This window comes from Nematocida parisii, assembly GCF_000250985.1.
Source record: "Nematocida parisii ERTm1 unplaced genomic scaffold supercont1.5, whole genome shotgun sequence".
In the NCBI taxonomy this organism is placed as follows: Eukaryota; Fungi; Microsporidia; genus Nematocida; species Nematocida parisii.
The window spans coordinates 240,687-258,693 of NW_013524650.1; the positions used below are offsets into that span (position 1 = coordinate 240,687).

Genomic DNA, 18,007 nt, shown 5'->3' on the forward strand with positions numbered 1-18,007 from the left:
GGACAAGATACGTCAGACACATCCACTGGACAAACACCAGCAGATGGCGAGTTAAAGCCAATTGGACAAGATACGTCAGACACATCCACTGGACAAACACCAGCAGATGGCGAGTTAAAGCCAATTGGACAAACACCAGCAGATGAGTCAACTAAGACATCTAAGCAGCCACCAGCAGATGGCGAGTCAGAGCCAATTGGACAAACACCAGCAGATGGCGAGTCAGAGCCAATTGGACAAACACCAGCAGATGAGTCAACTAAGACATCTGAGCAGCCACCAGCAGATGGCGAGTCAGAGCCAATTGGACAGGATGGGTCTAGTGAACAAACATCAGCAGATGCTGAGTCAAATCATACTGGACAGGATAAACCAGCCGAGTCAGATGATGAGCCAACTAAACTAGCCGAGTCAGATAAGCCCACTGAACAAACATTAGCAGATGGTGAGTCAAATCATACTGGACAGGATGGGTCTACTAAGCCCACTGAACAAGATAAGCCCACTGAACAAACATCAGCAGATGGCCAGTCAGACAGCAAGTCAAAGCCAATTGGACAAGACGATGAGTCAACTAAGCCTACTGGACAAACACCAACTGAACCAGTTAAACCAGCAGATGAGTCTACTGAGACAGCTCAGACTAAACCAGCAGATGAGTCTACTGAGACAGATAAACCCACTGCACAAGCACTAACTGGACAGAATGGGCCAACTAAATCAGATGATGAGTCTACTAAATCAGATGAACTAGCCGAACCAGTTAAACCAGCAGATGAGTCTACTGAATCAACACCAGCAGCCACTGAGTCAGATAAACAAGATGACCTATCAACACCAACTAAGATGGAAGAGTCAAATCTGTCTGGACAAGATGGTTCAAGTAAATCAACTGAACCAGCAGCAGCAGATAACTCAACTGATAAAGATGACTCTGCTAAACCAGCCAAGCCACCAGCAACAGCAGATGATGATAACGCTACTAAGCCAGCAGATGACTTAGATGACCCAGCTAAGCTTGTAACACCAGCAGATGACTCTACTAAGTTAGATGACGCAGATGACTCTACTAAGTTAGATGACGCAGATAGTTCTACTAAGCCAGCAGAAGATGACTCAACTGATAAAGATGATCAGTCTACTAAGTCAGATGACTCTAACAAACTAGTAACAGCAGAAGATGACTCTACTAAACAAGATGAGTCTGCCAATCCAGCTGAACCAGATGACTCAGATGACCCAGCTAAGCCAGCAGCAACAGCAGATGGCCCAGCTAATCCAGATGACTCAGATGACCCAGCTAAGCCAGCAGCAGAAGCAGATGACCCAGCTAAGCCAGCAACACCAGCATATGGCTCTACTAAGCCAGCCCAGTCAATAACAGCAGCTAAGCCACCAACAGCAGATAACTCAACTAATCCAGATGACTCAGATAAGTATACTAAGCGAATAATAACTACTGTGCCACTAACAGGTCAGTTGCTACCACCAGGATATGATGACTCTATTAAGTCAGATGAACTAGTATCAGCATATGATGATGATAGAGTATCTTCCAGTGAAAGTACACCAGCAATAGATGCACCAGAAGGATCTCCTGCTGATATAACACCAGCTGACGTACTCGCAGAATTGAATTTAGTCAATAATATGCAGTGCATGGCAAAATCAAATATTCACATATGGTCACTCCCCATTGAAATAGAAGAAATAATCACTCAAGAAATAAGTCATCCAGTGGGTGTAACTGTAAGTGATAATAAAGGACTGGCCCAGTTCCTTATTAAGCATAATTCACACATATTCAGAACACCCCCAAATGAACTATCTGATGAATTATTCACTCAGTGCATAATAAGGACTACTTCATTAACAATTGATACTTCTGTATATGAAGAAGGGGACTTATCCGTACAGTATAACTGGTCACTATTTAAAAATTTAATGGGGTTTGAAATAATGAATATTTCTGAAAACGAGCACTCAAAAAAAAATTGAAAATATTCTTACAGGGATTAAGGAAATTAACGAGTCCGTGGGCATGAAGCATATTCTGGTCTTATCAAATATGTCAATTACATCAGGAATAGCACAGAAATTAGTGGAGATGAAACCTGTTCAATTAGGGTTTAATAATGTTAATTATTCTGACTTCTTAGAGGAGTCTCTTGATGAATTTATAGGCAAATTATCGGATGAATTGTACTCACTTACACTGTGTAAGTTTACGTATGAGTGTTCAGACAAGTTGGGATCGAATAGTGTTGAAATATTTTCTATTTATAGGGTTTATGTTGAATCTTGTACTGAGGAGGTGATTGAATCGTTATTCTCCTGTGATTTTTATAGGTTAGCAACTACGCATATTTATAAAACGAATCAATTATCCAATTTAGACATGTACACAAAATGTCCATTTTTATACGTTAGGAATATTGTCCTGATTGATGAAGGGGCAATTAGTGACATATCCAGTCATGTACTTTCAAAGACTCTTTCTATTGATAGTATATGCGTAGTGGGTGGTTCATTGAGTCTATCAATTGATGGGGACGTGTTTAACCCGAAGATCACTAAAATACGAGAACTTGGGATTGAGTCACGGTGTAAACTGTCTATTACAGGCACGATAGAGAGTGCATGGCTTTCTTCTGTTAAATTGTCTGAGTATATATATACGCCAGGCAAGGCCATTCAAAGAGTGTTTAAAGTGTGTATAAATGAGTATGTCAGTGCGTGTGTATTAGACATAAACAGGTCGTCATTATTTTTAAACTATTCTGACTGCTTTATGTTCTCACCTGTCCTTGATTGTGTCGATAAATCAGGCCAATTTAAAGGGTTTATTAAGATAAAGCATGCTTCATCGAGTGATGAGGGGAATTTAAGTGAAATACAGAGTAAAGCAGTTAAAATGTGTGAGTCATCTGGATTAAACTTATTATTTGAACCAGCGGCGTAGTACGTTATTATTCTAAAATAAATAGAACAATCATTAAAAAGTCTTATAACTTATTACACAATGTATTATTACTTATTACATATATTCTATTACTTATTATAACTTATTACATATTGTATTACATATTCTATAGCCTATTATTACTTATCACATATATTCTATTACTTATTACACAATATATTACATATTCTGTTACTTAGTATAACTTATTACACATAGCTTATAACCTATTACACAATGTATTACAACTTAGTATAACTTATTACACATAGCTTATAATATATTACACGTATACCATAACTTATTACACATAGCTTATAATATATTATTACTCATTACACAATGGATTATAAATTATACTATAATCTATTACAAATTATTGCACATATTCTATTACTTATTACACATATAATAACATATTTTGTTACTTATTATTACTTATTACACGTATACCATAACTTATTACACATAGCTTATTATTATACTACACATATTACACATATACCATAACTTATTACACATACAATAACATGTTCTGTTACTTTATACACATATACTATTATATTTTTTGATAAAATTTTTATTTAATTTTTCACAATTATTTTTTTATCAACATAAAAATTTTGTATTTTTCTGTTAATAACAAGGAATGAACTAATAAATACTCCTATCTTTAAAAATACAGCAAGTAATATTATCTTAAATATCCCGTTGGTTAATTGCTTATACGACTGCTCATCAATCCGGTCCAGTTCCTGTAGGTCTAATATGTCCTTAGATACATTTATACACTCAGCGATCCTCTTCTCTTTATTCCTTATCTGAGAATCAGTATGCGAATATATACTGGGATCCTCTGGTCTGCCCTCATATATGACCACTTCTATCCCCACCTCTACATTCGGGTTTGGGTCTATGAACACCCTAAATAAGAACATGTGATAGTTCTCATGGGCTGATGTCCATAAGAAATTCACTTTTGACCCTTGCTGTGTATTCTTAGACGTATATACATCTACACCCACTTTAGTCAGTGCTTTCCACTCTCTTGATGGGGATTCAAATACGGCCATTTCTACTTTTATGTCTCTGTGGTAGTCATCTGAGATACTTGAACTGTAATCATGTGACATACTGTAGAAGTCCTTTGGCTCCATCCATTTACTGAACTCGTCCTTTCTTAAGTAGACTTTTGCGTCTGAGAGTGTTACGGTTGATTTTTTAAGTTCTTTTATGACGATTATTGGTGAGTTTGGCTTATACTGCTCTATAAACCCATTAATGGCACTTATTAGTAATACTGCAATAAATACTCCCTTCATTGAAAATAAAATAAACTGCATAATAAATAAAACACTGTATATAAAGTATTATTATTTATTATATATTGTATAATAAAAAGTATTATTAATAATACACTGTATAATAAGTATTACCATAGAATATATTATACGTAGTATTAATAATACACTGTGTAATAAGTATTATAATATAGTATACAATATACTGTATATTATTATTATTACACTGTATGTTCTGTTATAATATAGTATTATTAATACATTATCGTTATTATTATTAATACACTGTATACTAAGTATTATTATTAAATATACACTGTATACTAAGTATTATTATTAATACATTATCGTTATTATTATTATTAATACACTGTATATTAAGTATTATTATTAAATATACACTGTGTAATAAGTACCCGTATTTATTATACACTGTATATAATCTACTACATATCCCTTAATAAAGATATGTTCCTGTTCGCCCAGTGCTCAGCAGTAAATTTAAATACAACTTTCTGCATCCCTTCCCTCTTCTCCCTCCTCTCCCGGTCGCTCATCCCTAGTGATACCTTATACATACGGGATAACTCCTTTATGTCCCATGGATTGGAATATACAGACTCTGTTAGCATACCAGCTGCACCAGCATACTCGCTCATTATTAATACGCCAGTGCCAGTGCACGCAATAAATTCAAGTGCCACTAAGTTCATGCCGTCCCTTAATGAGGACACCACACACACATCAGATACACTGTATAATGCACATAACTCACTGAATGTGACCGAATTGTTTATAAAGTACACAGAAGTGTCCTCAATCGACCCGGTCGAATTAACCGATCCACTGAGCTTACATAAAACACTCGACAGTGCAGCGTACACCTTTACATCTGTCCGACTGGGCACACCCACTTGACAGAACACGACCCCTTCTGATACGTCCTTATTATCCTGCAGTAATTTATTGAATGCTTTTATCCTGTGGGGAATCCCCTTTATGTAATCGACCCTGTCAATCCCAAGCACGATCTTTTTATTTCCTAATTGTTTTTTTATTTCCTGTGCTCGTTTGATGGTTTCCTCCTTTAAGGACTCATTCTTGAACAATTCCGGACTTATCCCGATCGGGAGTGCTTCTAATTTTATCGACCGAGTATTTTTTATAACGGTCATTTTCGAAATATTTTCGGACTCGCAAATTTCCGAGGAGTTCTTGAAGTTCGATAAGTACTCGAACGTATGAAATGCGACTAAGTCCGATCCAAGTACGCCATTAATTAATGGATATAAAATCGGGAATCCTTTAAGGATGTCGTAACTCGGGAATGGGATGTGTAAAAAGTATCCTATTTTTATGGACTTATCCGTGCCCTGCCTGATTAATTCTGGGAGGATCATTAAATGGTAGTCATGTACCCAAATTATATCTCCATCCTGTAGTATACTTAGTACTTCATTAGCAAATTGTACATTTACTTGTTTATACGCTATGTAGTCCTCTATTGAAAATTGGGTTAAGTCATTGAATGAGTGTAATAATGGCCATAGTACGCCATTACATAAGTTATTGTAGTACTTGTCGTATAAATCATCTTTAATAAATATCGGGTTATACTTATACTTACTTATACAGTCATTTTTTACTTTTAATTGGTCTTCATCAGGTACGCCTTCTAATGAACCAATCCATGTGAAATTTAAAGAGTCTTGTGCACCTGATAGTCCTGTGACTAATCCGCCTGATGTCTTTGTATAGATATATTCTGAGTCATTTTTAGATACTTTCAGTGGTAATCTGTTGCTTACTACAATAATTCTGTCTGTCATGTATTTACAAACGAATGAATATAAATATAAAACAATTCCTAAAATAAATAAACATTGTAGTAAAAATAATAATATATAGTACACAATGTATAATAAATAATAGATAATATGTAATAAGTGATAGATATATAATATATAATATGTAATAAGTGATAGATATATAATATAGTATGTGTAATAAATAATAGATAGTGTACAATGTGTGATAAGTAATATTATATATTATACAATTAGTGATAAGTGATATTATATAGTATGCAGTGTGTGATAAGTTGTGTCTAATAAGTAATATTATATATAGTGTACTGTGTGTAATAAGTGATAAATATATGATACAATGAGTAATAAGTTGTGTATTATGGCGTGTAGTATGTGATAAGTAATATTATATAGTGTGCAGTGTCTAATAAGTAATGTACACTGTGTAATAAATAATGTACAATGAGTAATAAGTTGTGTATTATATATTATACCATGTGTGATAAGTTATATATTATATATTATACACTGTCTAATAAGTTATATATTATATATTGTACAATGAGTAATAAGTAGTGATAAGTTGTGTGTTGTGTGTTATGGTGGGCTTGTGCGTTACTAGTGGGACTGATTGTTTTTTTTATATTTTTTTATCTTAATTAAATCTAACGTATATTTCCTTATATGGATATTTTATAAATATTTTGCAATTTTTAAAAATTTAAAAGACTATTCACTTTATTACAAATGTGCTGATCTAGTATAGACCAAGGTTTCTAGAGAAAAGAACAGCATATAACCCTCTCCTTCTCACTTGGAACATATACTCACACGATACCTTGCAGAACGTAAACATAGAAGGTTTCTCACAAGAGTTCTCCTGACCAGCACGTACAGGAAGAGCACACGGTGAACAGTCCCGGTACTGTGGCATGGGTGGACACCCAATTGGACCACATGGCATCACTGGGAACATGGGATACCCAGGGAATGGCCGCCGTGGCATTGGTCCCCATGGGAAGGGACTGCACGGCGTAGTGGGAGTGACTAAGTAGTACTCCTCACCCACAGATACGTATATGTTATTGAAGTGGTCAATGAATAGACACACACACCCGCACACACTGAATTTACTACGGGCCTCAGTAAGTGCCTTATGTAACACGACAGGCTGTTTAAGTATAGTTGGTATACCGAATAAGCTGGAACTAATTGGGAACATCTTAGAGAATGTCCATATAGTATCACGACTGAATGGCTTGCACTTGGTCTCAATTACCCTTATAAATGGACCACAGAACAGGGTTAGCTCATCAATAATGAACACTTTCTTATGTGGATAATTCTTAACGCAGGGAGAGTCGCATGGGGACACTCGCTTCTTCACTTCACACTTGGATGGTTTACAGCATGCAATTGCACAACCACGGTTATCCTTAATCTCAACATTTGGTGATTTACAGCACTCAGATGGTGATGGCACAGGGGTAGGTGCAGGACACACAGGGGCAGGTGCAGGACAGACAGGTGCTGGAGTGGGTGCAGGTGCAGGACAGACAGGTGCTGGAGTGGGTGCTGGTGCTGGTGCTGGTGTGGGTGGGCATGATGTGCCTGTGGATATGCATAAGACACTGTTTGTCTTGTTACTGTAATCCATTGGGGTTACATCCCCTGCACTTGTGCCTATCACCATGTTGATCTTCTCACCATTCCATCCGGCTACGTGTGCTTTTGTTACACCTGCTGATCGCATGGATGCCAGTACAAGGTTCATGTCCTGTGCCCTGAGCATAAATGGTTGCATACCTACTCTCTCACAGACTGATGATGGGTCTGATAAGTTCTGTATACAGTCCATTGTAACTACATTAACTTTGCCTTGTTCTTGTGCTAAGCAAGAGATTGTCTTGCTTATCAGAGTAATTATAGGGAAGTATCTCATTGGTTTTCTTTTACTTTTGTCCTATTTATATCTTTATACTGACGAATAAAGTTAAATACGATTATATTTATTATTTAAAGGAATCAGGTCTTTAGTCTATTATATGTAAATTATGGGTCTAAATGGGAATGGAGTGGTCTAATAATATATTAAAATATAGTAATTAATATATAAAAAGTACTAGACTAGTCTATAATATAATATATAATATATAATATATAATATATAATATAGTATGTGTAATATATAATAAGTAATAATATAGTATGTGTAATAAGTAATAAGTAATAATATAGTATGTGTAATAAATAATAAGTAATAATAGTATGTGTAATAAATAATAATAGTATGTGTAATATATAGTATTTATAATGCATAGTGTAATAAGTAATAATATAGTATGTGTAATAAGTAATAATAGTATGTGTAATAAGTAATAATATATAATAATAGTATGTGTAATAAGTAATAATAGTATGTGTAATAAATAGTATTTATAATGCATTGTGTAATAAATAATGTATAGTACGTATACTGTGTAACAAGTACTAATTATAATGCATAGTCTAATAAATAGTACTAATTATAATGTATAGTGTAATATATAATGTAGTATGTGTAATAAGTAATAATATATTGTGTATAGTGTAATAAGTGGTATTTATTATGTATGGTATAATAAGTTGTATTATGCCATATTATTATTTATACTATGTGTATTATATATTACTTATTATATATTGTACAGTATATCTTTAATATAGTATAAGTCTATAATAATAAATACGTATAAGAATGTACTGAATATAAACCCTAAAATATGCCACAGTGCGTGTGAGTCTAATAAGAAATAAATAGGACCAAAATCAATCACTTGGAATAGGACACTAATACACATCCCAGATATAATTAGCACTAATATTCTACTGTAAGAATATTCCTTAATAGATGTATACCAAATATACCACAGGATCACATTTAAACAGTAAAATACACCACAAATTATAGAATTATACAAGAAATTAAAATTATTAAGCATATACAGTATATGTATAAACCATATAATACTTAATACACAATGTGTATTAATTAAGTATAATCTATAAAGACTTATTGCTATAGATGTAAAAATACTTAGTATGGCACTAAAATAATCTACACATTGTGTAATATATATATCTCTAATATGAAATAATCCACTGGATAACCATGTGATTGTGTTAATAATGTAATATATTAATAATATATTAATGTATGTGTACAACTTATTATCTATAGTGTTATTATTAGTATTGTATGGGTATAACTTATTAATTAATGTATTATTAATAGTACGTATTGTGTATAATATATTATACATAGTATTATTAGTGATACTTATTGTACTATGCGTATTATATCCTGTACTATTGTATGACTTATTACACACTGTGCTATTATTACTATATAAATTATTACTTATTCTACTATGCGTATTATATCCTGTACTATTATTATTATATGACTTATTACACACTGCGTTATTACTCTTGTTTATATACTTATACTTTATATACAATGTATATATAATACAATTTAATGAACATACCATAGAAAGTACTGAAAATACACACGATATGACCTCTTGCATATGAAATTGCCTAATAAATGCATACTTACCTAAATATTTGCTATACGTGTCATTATTTATTATACAATGCGTAATAAATCTTTGATTACTTTTAAATTCATCCGGTGTAAATAATACTTTGTCTATGTTTCTGTATACGCCGTCATTATATAATAATATTTTTGCTACTTCTGTCAGTGTTTTTATCTCTCCTTCATTAAACATATTTAATTTATTATTATAATTAAATAAATACATTAAATATTATTATTCTAATAATTTTAAATGGACCGACAAGAGATAATAAATATTCAGGTAAATACTCATGAATATGAAGAAATAAATTTACCATATAAGGAAAGAAAGCGTCCTAAAAAGGTAATTTCCAAGAAAAAAATATCCTTATATAAAACTGAGATATGTAAAAGTTTTGAAAGTAGTAATTATTGTACATACGGTGATAAATGCCAATTTGCACACTCCCTCCATGAACTCCGTGATATTGAAAGGCATCCCAGATATAAAACTGAGTTGTGTAAGACGTACACTACCACAGGAGAGTGTACATACGGTAAAAGGTGCTGCTTTATACATGCAGGGCCCAGTGAGGATATTCACACTGACTTACAAGATGCAAGGAACTTACCGGGTGACTGGAAAGTGCCTGGTGTACATGATAAGTCTATTGAGATGTGCAGGATATCTGAGGATAATGACATGAAGATATCGGGTTATATCGGGTTATCACCAGATGAATTAGATAAGATTAAGAGTCTTAGTGTGTATAAGGTTAATACAGATATAATGCAGACTAATTATAATAGGGTTATAAATATACCATCTGTTATATATGTAAGTAATACTTATAGTACGTCTAATATATGGGTTAAACCTTATTTCTGTTATATATATGTAGATGCCTTGTGTAAGGTAAGTAATAAGGTATCTATAGGGAAGTCACCTGGACTATTTACTATACTAAAGGATTATACTGAATAAATAATACACAATGTATAATAAGTAATAAATATACCATACTGTGTAATAAGTAATAATAATGTATAATAAGTACTGTACATTGTGTAATAAGTAATAATAATGAGTATAATAAATATACTATACTGTGTAATAAATGTTAGTAAGTCATATAATAAATATACTATATTGTGTAATAAGTACTGTACATTGTGTAATAAGTATTATTATTTGTGTAATAAGTTTTAGTACTCTCTGTGTGCTTTATTAATATAATATACCTTAATATATCTATTACTTATTATACATTGTATACCATATATTATTATTTGTACTATGTGTACTATATCCCGTGCACTGTATATTATTTATTACGTAATGTATATTAAGTGCTGTACATAAAAAATTTAAATGGAAATATTCAAGTACGCTCCTAATTGGCCAGCAATTGAAAGAAGACAGAAAATGAAAATATCACAAACAGAAGAAAGAGCACAAAGACTCCCCTTAAATAACGACAGATTTTACTACAAAGAAGAAAGTAAAAACAAAAAAGAAGAAACTTTATGCACAATATGTAAAAAGTCTGTTCACTTCCCAGCAATTTGCCCCGAAAAAATAAAAAAAAACAAGAAAAACCAGAAGAGCCAACAATTTACACGCCAATGTTCAATTTTACACCAACAACAGTAAAATTAACGAATGTCCCTGTTGAAACAATTAGGTCAGATATAAAAGATTTCCTTATAAGGAAAAATATTCAATTTGATGCCATAATCATGGTAACTGACAAAGCTAACAGGGAGGACTTTAAAGGGACCATTTATATTGAATTACCAACGGAAAGCATAGCAGAAAAGTGTGTGACAGTGTTTGATGGGTTGAAAATGGGTGTACAGATAATTAGTGCAACGACAGTAGAAGGAAGACAGAAATTATAACACAATAAGTAATAAATAAAACTTATTATACAATGAGTAAAATATATTATAGAATGAGTAATGGATAACTTATGATATAATGAGTAATAAATAATGAGTAATAGATAATGGACAATGAATAACTTAGGATATATGACTTATGATACAATGAGTAATAAGTAATGGATAATGAATAACTTAGGATACAATGAGTAATAAATAATATACAACTTAAGATATATGACTTATGATACAATGTGTAATAAATAATATATACTGGATAATAAGTAATGAATAACTTAGGATATATGACTTATGATAGAATGAGTAATAAGTAATATATACTGGATAATAAGTAATGAACAACTTAGGATATATGACTTATTATATAATGTGTAATAAATATGACTTGTGATACAATGAGTAATAAGTAATACGTCTTGTGCTAATTTGTTCATTACTTATTGTGCAATGTGTATTATATACTATACAACCTGTCATTACTTATTGTGCAATGTGTGAAAAGTCCTAGTGTATATATATGAAAATTTTAGTAAATTTTATTATATGAGTGAGAGAATAAGCCACGCCAGATGTAAAGCAATACTTAAAGCAATCGAATGCGATACATCAGAAGATGAATCTAAATTATTCACTAAATTGTACGGATTACTGGTTATGTCCATAAGAAATAAGTATAATGATATAACAGAATCAGTTAAAAGTAGGATTATATCTGTATATAAGAAAAGGAAAGGATTTAGTCTATTTATATCTGGAGAGTTCTTAAATGACTTAAAGGCCCAATTAAATGGGGATACTTTAGATAGTGATAAGGAATACTTAGAAAAGATCCTTAAAGTTAAACTAGGGAGAAAGAAAAAGAGTGAAGTAGAAATAAAAGAATTTAAAGAATTTGAACCAGCACTTAAAACCAGTGAAGGAAGTGTGCGTGGGGGCAAGGGCAGTAGCAAGAGAAGAATAAAGAGCGAGAGAAGTAAAGCAAAAACAGAATCAGCTGATTACATCAGGAAAAAGAGAAGAGAAGATAAGGAATATTATGAAAGGCTTAAGAGAATGGAAGGATTACTTAAGAAACAATGAGTAATAAGTAATAATTAAAGAACCATGCGCAATAAGTAATAATTAAGAGAGAATGTGTAATAAATAATAGAATATTATGTGGATGTAATTGTATAAAGCATTAATAAAGTAAAAATACGTCGACAGCAGGATTTGAACCTGCGCGGGCATGCCCAATTGATTTCGAATCAACCGCCTTAACCACTCGGCCATATCGACACAAAGATAGTACGGCGCAGGGGCTCACTCCAGTGATGAAATAAAAACCAAAAAGAACGTCAGCGGCAGGATTCGAACCTGCGCGGGCTAAGCCCAGCTGATTTCAAGTCAACCGCCTTAACCACTCGGCCACACTGACATATACAAAGAAGTGATTTATTCCCCCTGTGATAAATATACATGCAAATATATTAAAAAGAACGTCGACAGCAGGATTCGAACCTGCGCGGGCAAGCCCAATTGATTTCTAATCAATCGCCTTAACCACTCGGCCATATCGACTTGCTTTATAAATACACCCTGCGTATACCACAGTATATAACCAAATATAACCAAATAAGTGTTGTTCTTATACTATAATAAAAGTGTACTCGTACTAATCGGATTATGAAAGGTTTTACTATAAACATGATACTAAAAATAATACTTATTTATTGATGTTAATTGTTCATGGTACGCCTGTAAGTATACCGGGTTAATTGGTTCTTCTTTGATAGTATTATGGGCTTAATGCACTTAGTATACGACTTGAACTTATCGAAATAATTCCATGAATTAGACGATGAAAGTACATTTACTGATGGATTTGTGTCGTACATGGACTTCTGGAACTGGTGCAGCTGTGTATGTGATAATGTGACGGTTTCTTTGATGATTTCTTTGATTTCTTTAAACTCACATTCTTTGTTTACCTCTCCACTCTCTTTACAGCAGACATTGCATATGATCATGTGCAGTGAGAATGAAGTGAAATAATTGTCTGTAATAATCGTATGGATTGCATCTTGAAAGTGCTTGTTTCTCTCCATGATAAGCTTAGAATGGTCTTCTTCTGAGGGAGGGGTGGGTGGATTAAGACTCTTCTTGGTGCTTGCAGGGGAGAACCCTTTACTTGGTGAATCTTCTTTTATTTCAGTTGTATTTCCGGGGTTTAGTATACAAGAACTACCATCACCAGAAGTACCTTGTGGATTATTAGAGTCCTCCTTGGATACACCTGCTGTATCTACAGTATCAACCCCTTTGTCTTCTGGAGTGGGTGTAGGAGACTTGGGCCATTCGCTTAGATAGTTTTCTCCCAAAAACCTCTTCCATACACTGTCTCCTCCAATGCCGTAGAGATCGCCTGATTCTGTGGATCCTTCACTAGAGTTGTGGTCTATTGTAATAGGCTTATTCAGTGGGCCTCTAAAGAGTATTTTATTAAATTTGTCTGATGAATCATTTTTTATACTGGGATTGGCTTCACTTAATTCAGAGGATACACTCTCTGCTAGACTTATTACATCCATTTCGAAATTTTCAAGTGACTCTCTTGATTTATTATGATTATGTATTAGTTTCTGTATATTATTTAGACCAAATCCTATACTGAATGAAATTAATGTGATATTGCATGCATGCACGGACATCTTCTTAATCGCCTTCTTGAAGCATTTGTGTAATGCTTTGTGCTCCTTTGGGTTATACCACAGTAAAAACATTTTGTACTTGTCGTATAAATGTGGAGATACTTCCTGTGGTAAATCCATCGTCTTGGAAGAATTCTTATTCACTAACTCTTTCATCTCAGCTAGTGAGATACTTCTTCCTATTATGGAACTATATTTAGTCAGTAGATTGATCTTCATTAAAAGACACTCGCCGGATAGCTTGTTTAGACCTACAATCATATTCCTATACGGAGACACTTTTGATACAATTCCGTGGCATAAATCAGGGAGCCATACTTTGCAGTTAAGCGTAATAAACTCCATTATAAATACATTAATAGACGTGGATACAACAGACTCAATTATAGATGCACTCTGTACGTGGACTGTATACGGAATGCCTATAAGCCCGAAAAGTGGATGGTTTTCCCCAGCATGCGCAGGATATGGAAATGGATACCTAAAAAATACATTTTCATTAGAGAGTACGGACTTGTTTGTCTCTGAAGATTCGTTCTGTATACTTGTTATAATTATTTTTTCACTTAATAAATGGTCTTTGTCCTCTTTGTCCTTTAATACGCACCTATCTAGATTTAAGTTGTTTAAGACCCTTTCTATTTCCTTGGTGTAAATATCGCATAAAGTGGGATTGTTTGACCTTATCACATAGAATGTAAGATTAAGTAAATTCTCAAACTGTGCAAATGTGCTTGGAGTTTTTTCAAGTGAAATAATTCCAGCGTAGGATATGCAGTACTTAACTATCCTTGAGAGTAATTTGGGAGCATCAGAGGCTTTATTGCATACTCTGTACTGTAATATATCCTCAATTAAATCAAAATAGTTGTATAGACAAATCCATAAGTGCCTATGATACTGTAGTCTAAGGCCTGTTGTGCTTAGTCTGGAAGTAGAAGTTACACCCTCAACACAGTTCGTCATAATATACTTTAAACAGTAGTAGTCGTGTATAATCTTATCCCTCCTCTCAAGTATTTCTGGACTATCAAACCTTCCTATCTTAGTCTTTGTATACTTATAGTACACATCGTATAATGAAGAATTGTCTACAACTTCCTGTGAAAGATTTTCTAATAACTTTATGTCTAATTGCATACTTAATGGAGATTGTTCACTAAACACTTTGTCTATGATTATATCTGATAGGTCTTTCATTTTAAATATATTTAGTATTGTTTTTATATCAGACACTAAATCGTCATACATGTACTCAATTGCATTTAATTGAGAAAAGACAGATTTATTATTAAGAATATCCTTCTTAAAAAAATCTCCTCTCAGTGCACTTAAGTCCGTGGGAATTGGTTCAGTTGATGGGCACGGATGAACATCTGAAAATCCTGTTGATTTCACCCTGTTTAGTACAGGACAGAATATATTATTAATTTTTGTGTTTGCTAGTGTTTTATGCCCATCCTCTGATAAATTCCAAAAGTCAATATCTTCTGATAGAGCATCAAATACTTCACTTTGATTAATCCCACCGTACCTAATAAATGATTTAATATTGAATACTAAATCTTTTTCACACTCGGCTGGCTTGTCTTCTTTCTTACTGACATTCTCTGTTGATTTACTATGTCGTACATGTGAAATGTTCTCTGTTAAACTGTTCTCTCGCTTATTGACATTCTCTGTTGATTTACTGTGCCGTACATGTGAAATGTTCTCTGTTGAACTGTCTTCTTTCTTACTGACATTCTCTGTTGAACTGCCTTCTTTCTTACTGATATTCTCTATTGGACTGTCTTCTTTTTTACTGATATTCTCTGTTGGACTGTCTTCTTTCTTACTGATATTCTCTGTTGATTTGCTCTGTTTACTTGATTTCTCTGATAAATAATGCTCATCCTTTGAAATGTTTTCTAAGGTCTTGAAATTCTTACGCAATGGCTTTTCTTTATGCGGGCCTTCAGCTGGCTTTCTACTGCTTAAGTCCTTTAAATAGTTAATAATTAAAGATTTCCGTGAATTTTTCTTGTGATTATTTAAATATGCTTCTTCCTTGCTCTCTGCTGTACTACTTGCACTGTCTAATACAACAGCACGGTCCTTAATTTTGGATTTGCTATAATTAATGTTCTCTCCATCTGCTTCTCTTCTGATCCATGTGTTATTTACATTTAATCTACTTGGTATATCTACAACAGTGTTTTCCGTTACATATCTTGAACCTCCCTGGCATACACACATAGTTTTTGCATCTGACTCACTCTCACTGTCTGATGCGCTATTCATATAACTGCTTATTTCTGTGGCATCTTCAATCGGATCAAATAAACCTATTTCATACGATAAAAGCTTATTAATATACGCCTTGGTTGAATTATCTATTTGTGATAAATATCCATTGTTGTGCATATCTATATCTTCATAATAAATTCCCCTATCATTAGAATTACCCATTTCTTTGCCAATTGATTGTTTATACCTCTCTGTCTGTTGATAAATACTTGTTCCTACACATACCCCTATAAAAGGAAGAGTTCTTATTATCTGTATAATTTTCATAAAATATTTTATAGTAATTCTATAAATAGTCTTATTTGTTTCTGATATGATATAATAAATTAGATCTTATCAATGCGTATATTATACATATGATGGGCGTGTATACTGTATAAACCTTCTGATTTACTGCCATATGTTATTAATAAGCAATTTATAGCATAAATAATATTTATATATTTAGTATGTTATTAGTACGCATAGTTCACAAGAAATAATTTAGAATTATAAAAATATAATACAATGGGAATATAATGGTATAATACGTATACGTATACAATTATGATTATGATTATACCTCGGATGAACATTTAATATTAGTATATTATACACTATAATACATTTATAATTGTGGTGACACCACCACTCAGACGGGAACCCTGAGGGCGATCCGTCTGCGCGCCAGCTCGCGCGGTGATCCCGCCAAAGCAAAGGCCGGGATCTCTGAATCAGTATATCAACTCCCGACTATTTAACCGGAGCTCTTCCCCCAATTTAGGGGGAGACTCAGGGAAGCATCGACGGCTTAACAGCAGCGCCAGGCTTAACACAACTGCGCCCGAGACTCCGTGTCCGCGCAGGCTTGGGCCGCTTCCTAAAGACAATAAAGAGCTCTCCCCTTTCACCCTCTTCTCTCTCTTGGCTACGTAGCAGGGCGGCGGTGGCGTTACTCCTTGTGAGTACGTCAGATATATTAAGAATAAGAAATAAAAAACTCAAACAGGCTCTTTTAGGAGATCCAGAAGAAGATAAAGAGTGATAAAACATTTTATTTTAGGATTTCTATATTTTAAGGAAATATTTTAACCACCTGCACTATGCATATAATAAATCATACATCCGAATAAGGTCTGCCTTTAGGTTTTATAAGTTGTTTAAGTTATACATCAGTCTCTTATATGTGAAATTATTTATTCTTTATAAATATTTTTATTAACATATTTTTATTTAAGCACGATGGAAGAATATCTAACAGGAAATAGCACAATTTCGAACATAACAGAAGAAATTTATACAACGCCAGCGCCATCAAGCAACCCTATAGATTGTTTTTTGAAAGCGGTGTGTATTATTGGTATTGTAATTTTAAGTTTAACTACAACAATTATATTAGCCATCTATTCTGATGGTGCGTGGCATAGAGTTAAAATGTGTATATTATATGCAATATGCCCAGAGAGAAATGTGTCAAATGAATCAAATAATAGAGCCAATGGAGAAGC

The 18,007-nt window shown here is 33.3% G+C and overlaps 12 protein-coding genes and 3 non-coding genes across 15 annotated transcripts; 6 read left to right on the forward strand and 9 right to left on the reverse strand.

Annotated features, from left to right (window-relative positions):
* Window positions 1–1,998, forward strand: NEPG_02076 (uncharacterized protein; the record flags this gene model as incomplete). The annotated part of the gene is made up of 1 exon (XM_013204449.1): window positions 1–1,998. A coding segment is annotated over one exon (1,998 nt), but the record flags the coding sequence as incomplete, so codon positions are not given.
* A 43-nt stretch (window positions 1,999–2,041) lies between these two features.
* On the forward strand, window positions 2,042–2,962 carry NEPG_02077 (uncharacterized protein; the record flags this gene model as incomplete). The annotated part of the gene is made up of 1 exon (XM_013204450.1): window positions 2,042–2,962. The coding sequence occupies one exon, from the start codon at window positions 2,042–2,044 to the stop codon at window positions 2,960–2,962; it is 921 nt and encodes a 306-aa protein (XP_013059904.1).
* Window positions 2,963–3,546: 584 nt separating this feature from the next.
* On the reverse strand, window positions 3,547–4,305 carry NEPG_02078 (uncharacterized protein; the record flags this gene model as incomplete). The annotated part of the gene is made up of 1 exon (XM_013204451.1): window positions 3,547–4,305. One exon carries the CDS (start codon window positions 4,303–4,305, stop codon window positions 3,547–3,549), a length of 759 nt encoding a protein of 252 aa, XP_013059905.1.
* Window positions 4,306–4,677: 372 nt separating this feature from the next.
* NEPG_02079 (uncharacterized protein) lies at window positions 4,678–6,092 on the reverse strand (the record flags this gene model as incomplete). Its single annotated transcript, XM_013204452.1, has 1 exon — window positions 4,678–6,092. One exon carries the CDS (start codon window positions 6,090–6,092, stop codon window positions 4,710–4,712), a length of 1,383 nt encoding a protein of 460 aa, XP_013059906.1. The 3' UTR covers window positions 4,678–4,709.
* A 711-nt stretch (window positions 6,093–6,803) lies between these two features.
* On the reverse strand, window positions 6,804–8,013 carry NEPG_02080 (uncharacterized protein; the record flags this gene model as incomplete). The annotated part of the gene is made up of 1 exon (XM_013204453.1): window positions 6,804–8,013. One exon carries the CDS (start codon window positions 8,011–8,013, stop codon window positions 6,829–6,831), a length of 1,185 nt encoding a protein of 394 aa, XP_013059907.1. The 3' UTR covers window positions 6,804–6,828.
* A 656-nt stretch (window positions 8,014–8,669) lies between these two features.
* Window positions 8,670–9,880, reverse strand: NEPG_02081 (uncharacterized protein; the record flags this gene model as incomplete). The annotated part of the gene is made up of 1 exon (XM_013204454.1): window positions 8,670–9,880. One exon carries the CDS (start codon window positions 9,878–9,880, stop codon window positions 8,747–8,749), a length of 1,134 nt encoding a protein of 377 aa, XP_013059908.1. The 3' UTR covers window positions 8,670–8,746.
* Window positions 9,881–9,907: 27 nt separating this feature from the next.
* Window positions 9,908–10,621, forward strand: NEPG_02082 (uncharacterized protein; the record flags this gene model as incomplete). Its single annotated transcript, XM_013204455.1, has 1 exon — window positions 9,908–10,621. The coding sequence occupies one exon, from the start codon at window positions 9,908–9,910 to the stop codon at window positions 10,619–10,621; it is 714 nt and encodes a 237-aa protein (XP_013059909.1).
* A 387-nt stretch (window positions 10,622–11,008) lies between these two features.
* NEPG_02083 (uncharacterized protein) lies at window positions 11,009–11,290 on the forward strand (the record flags this gene model as incomplete). The annotated part of the gene is made up of 1 exon (XM_013204456.1): window positions 11,009–11,290. One exon carries the CDS (start codon window positions 11,009–11,011, stop codon window positions 11,288–11,290), a length of 282 nt encoding a protein of 93 aa, XP_013059910.1.
* On the forward strand, window positions 11,263–11,538 carry NEPG_02084 (uncharacterized protein; the record flags this gene model as incomplete). Its single annotated transcript, XM_013204457.1, has 1 exon — window positions 11,263–11,538. One exon carries the CDS (start codon window positions 11,263–11,265, stop codon window positions 11,536–11,538), a length of 276 nt encoding a protein of 91 aa, XP_013059911.1.
* A 546-nt stretch (window positions 11,539–12,084) lies between these two features.
* Window positions 12,085–12,701, forward strand: NEPG_02085 (uncharacterized protein; the record flags this gene model as incomplete). The annotated part of the gene is made up of 1 exon (XM_013204458.1): window positions 12,085–12,701. The coding sequence occupies one exon, from the start codon at window positions 12,085–12,087 to the stop codon at window positions 12,619–12,621; it is 537 nt and encodes a 178-aa protein (XP_013059912.1). The 3' UTR covers window positions 12,622–12,701.
* Window positions 12,702–12,738: 37 nt separating this feature from the next.
* Window positions 12,739–12,819, reverse strand: NEPG_02719. The gene has a single exon. It is a non-coding gene; the product is annotated as a tRNA-Ser (tRNA).
* Window positions 12,820–12,876: 57 nt separating this feature from the next.
* Window positions 12,877–12,958, reverse strand: NEPG_02720. Its single transcript has one exon. It is a non-coding gene; the product is annotated as a tRNA-Ser (tRNA).
* Window positions 12,959–13,020: 62 nt separating this feature from the next.
* On the reverse strand, window positions 13,021–13,101 carry NEPG_02721. Its single transcript has one exon. It is a non-coding gene; the product is annotated as a tRNA-Ser (tRNA).
* Window positions 13,102–13,257: 156 nt separating this feature from the next.
* NEPG_02086 (uncharacterized protein) lies at window positions 13,258–16,787 on the reverse strand (the record flags this gene model as incomplete). Its single annotated transcript, XM_013204459.1, has 1 exon — window positions 13,258–16,787. One exon carries the CDS (start codon window positions 16,785–16,787, stop codon window positions 13,260–13,262), a length of 3,528 nt encoding a protein of 1,175 aa, XP_013059913.1. The 3' UTR covers window positions 13,258–13,259.
* A 504-nt stretch (window positions 16,788–17,291) lies between these two features.
* On the reverse strand, window positions 17,292–17,552 carry NEPG_02087 (uncharacterized protein; the record flags this gene model as incomplete). Its single annotated transcript, XM_013204460.1, has 1 exon — window positions 17,292–17,552. The coding sequence occupies one exon, from the start codon at window positions 17,550–17,552 to the stop codon at window positions 17,292–17,294; it is 261 nt and encodes an 86-aa protein (XP_013059914.1).
* Between the last annotated feature and the right edge of the window lie 455 nt (window positions 17,553–18,007).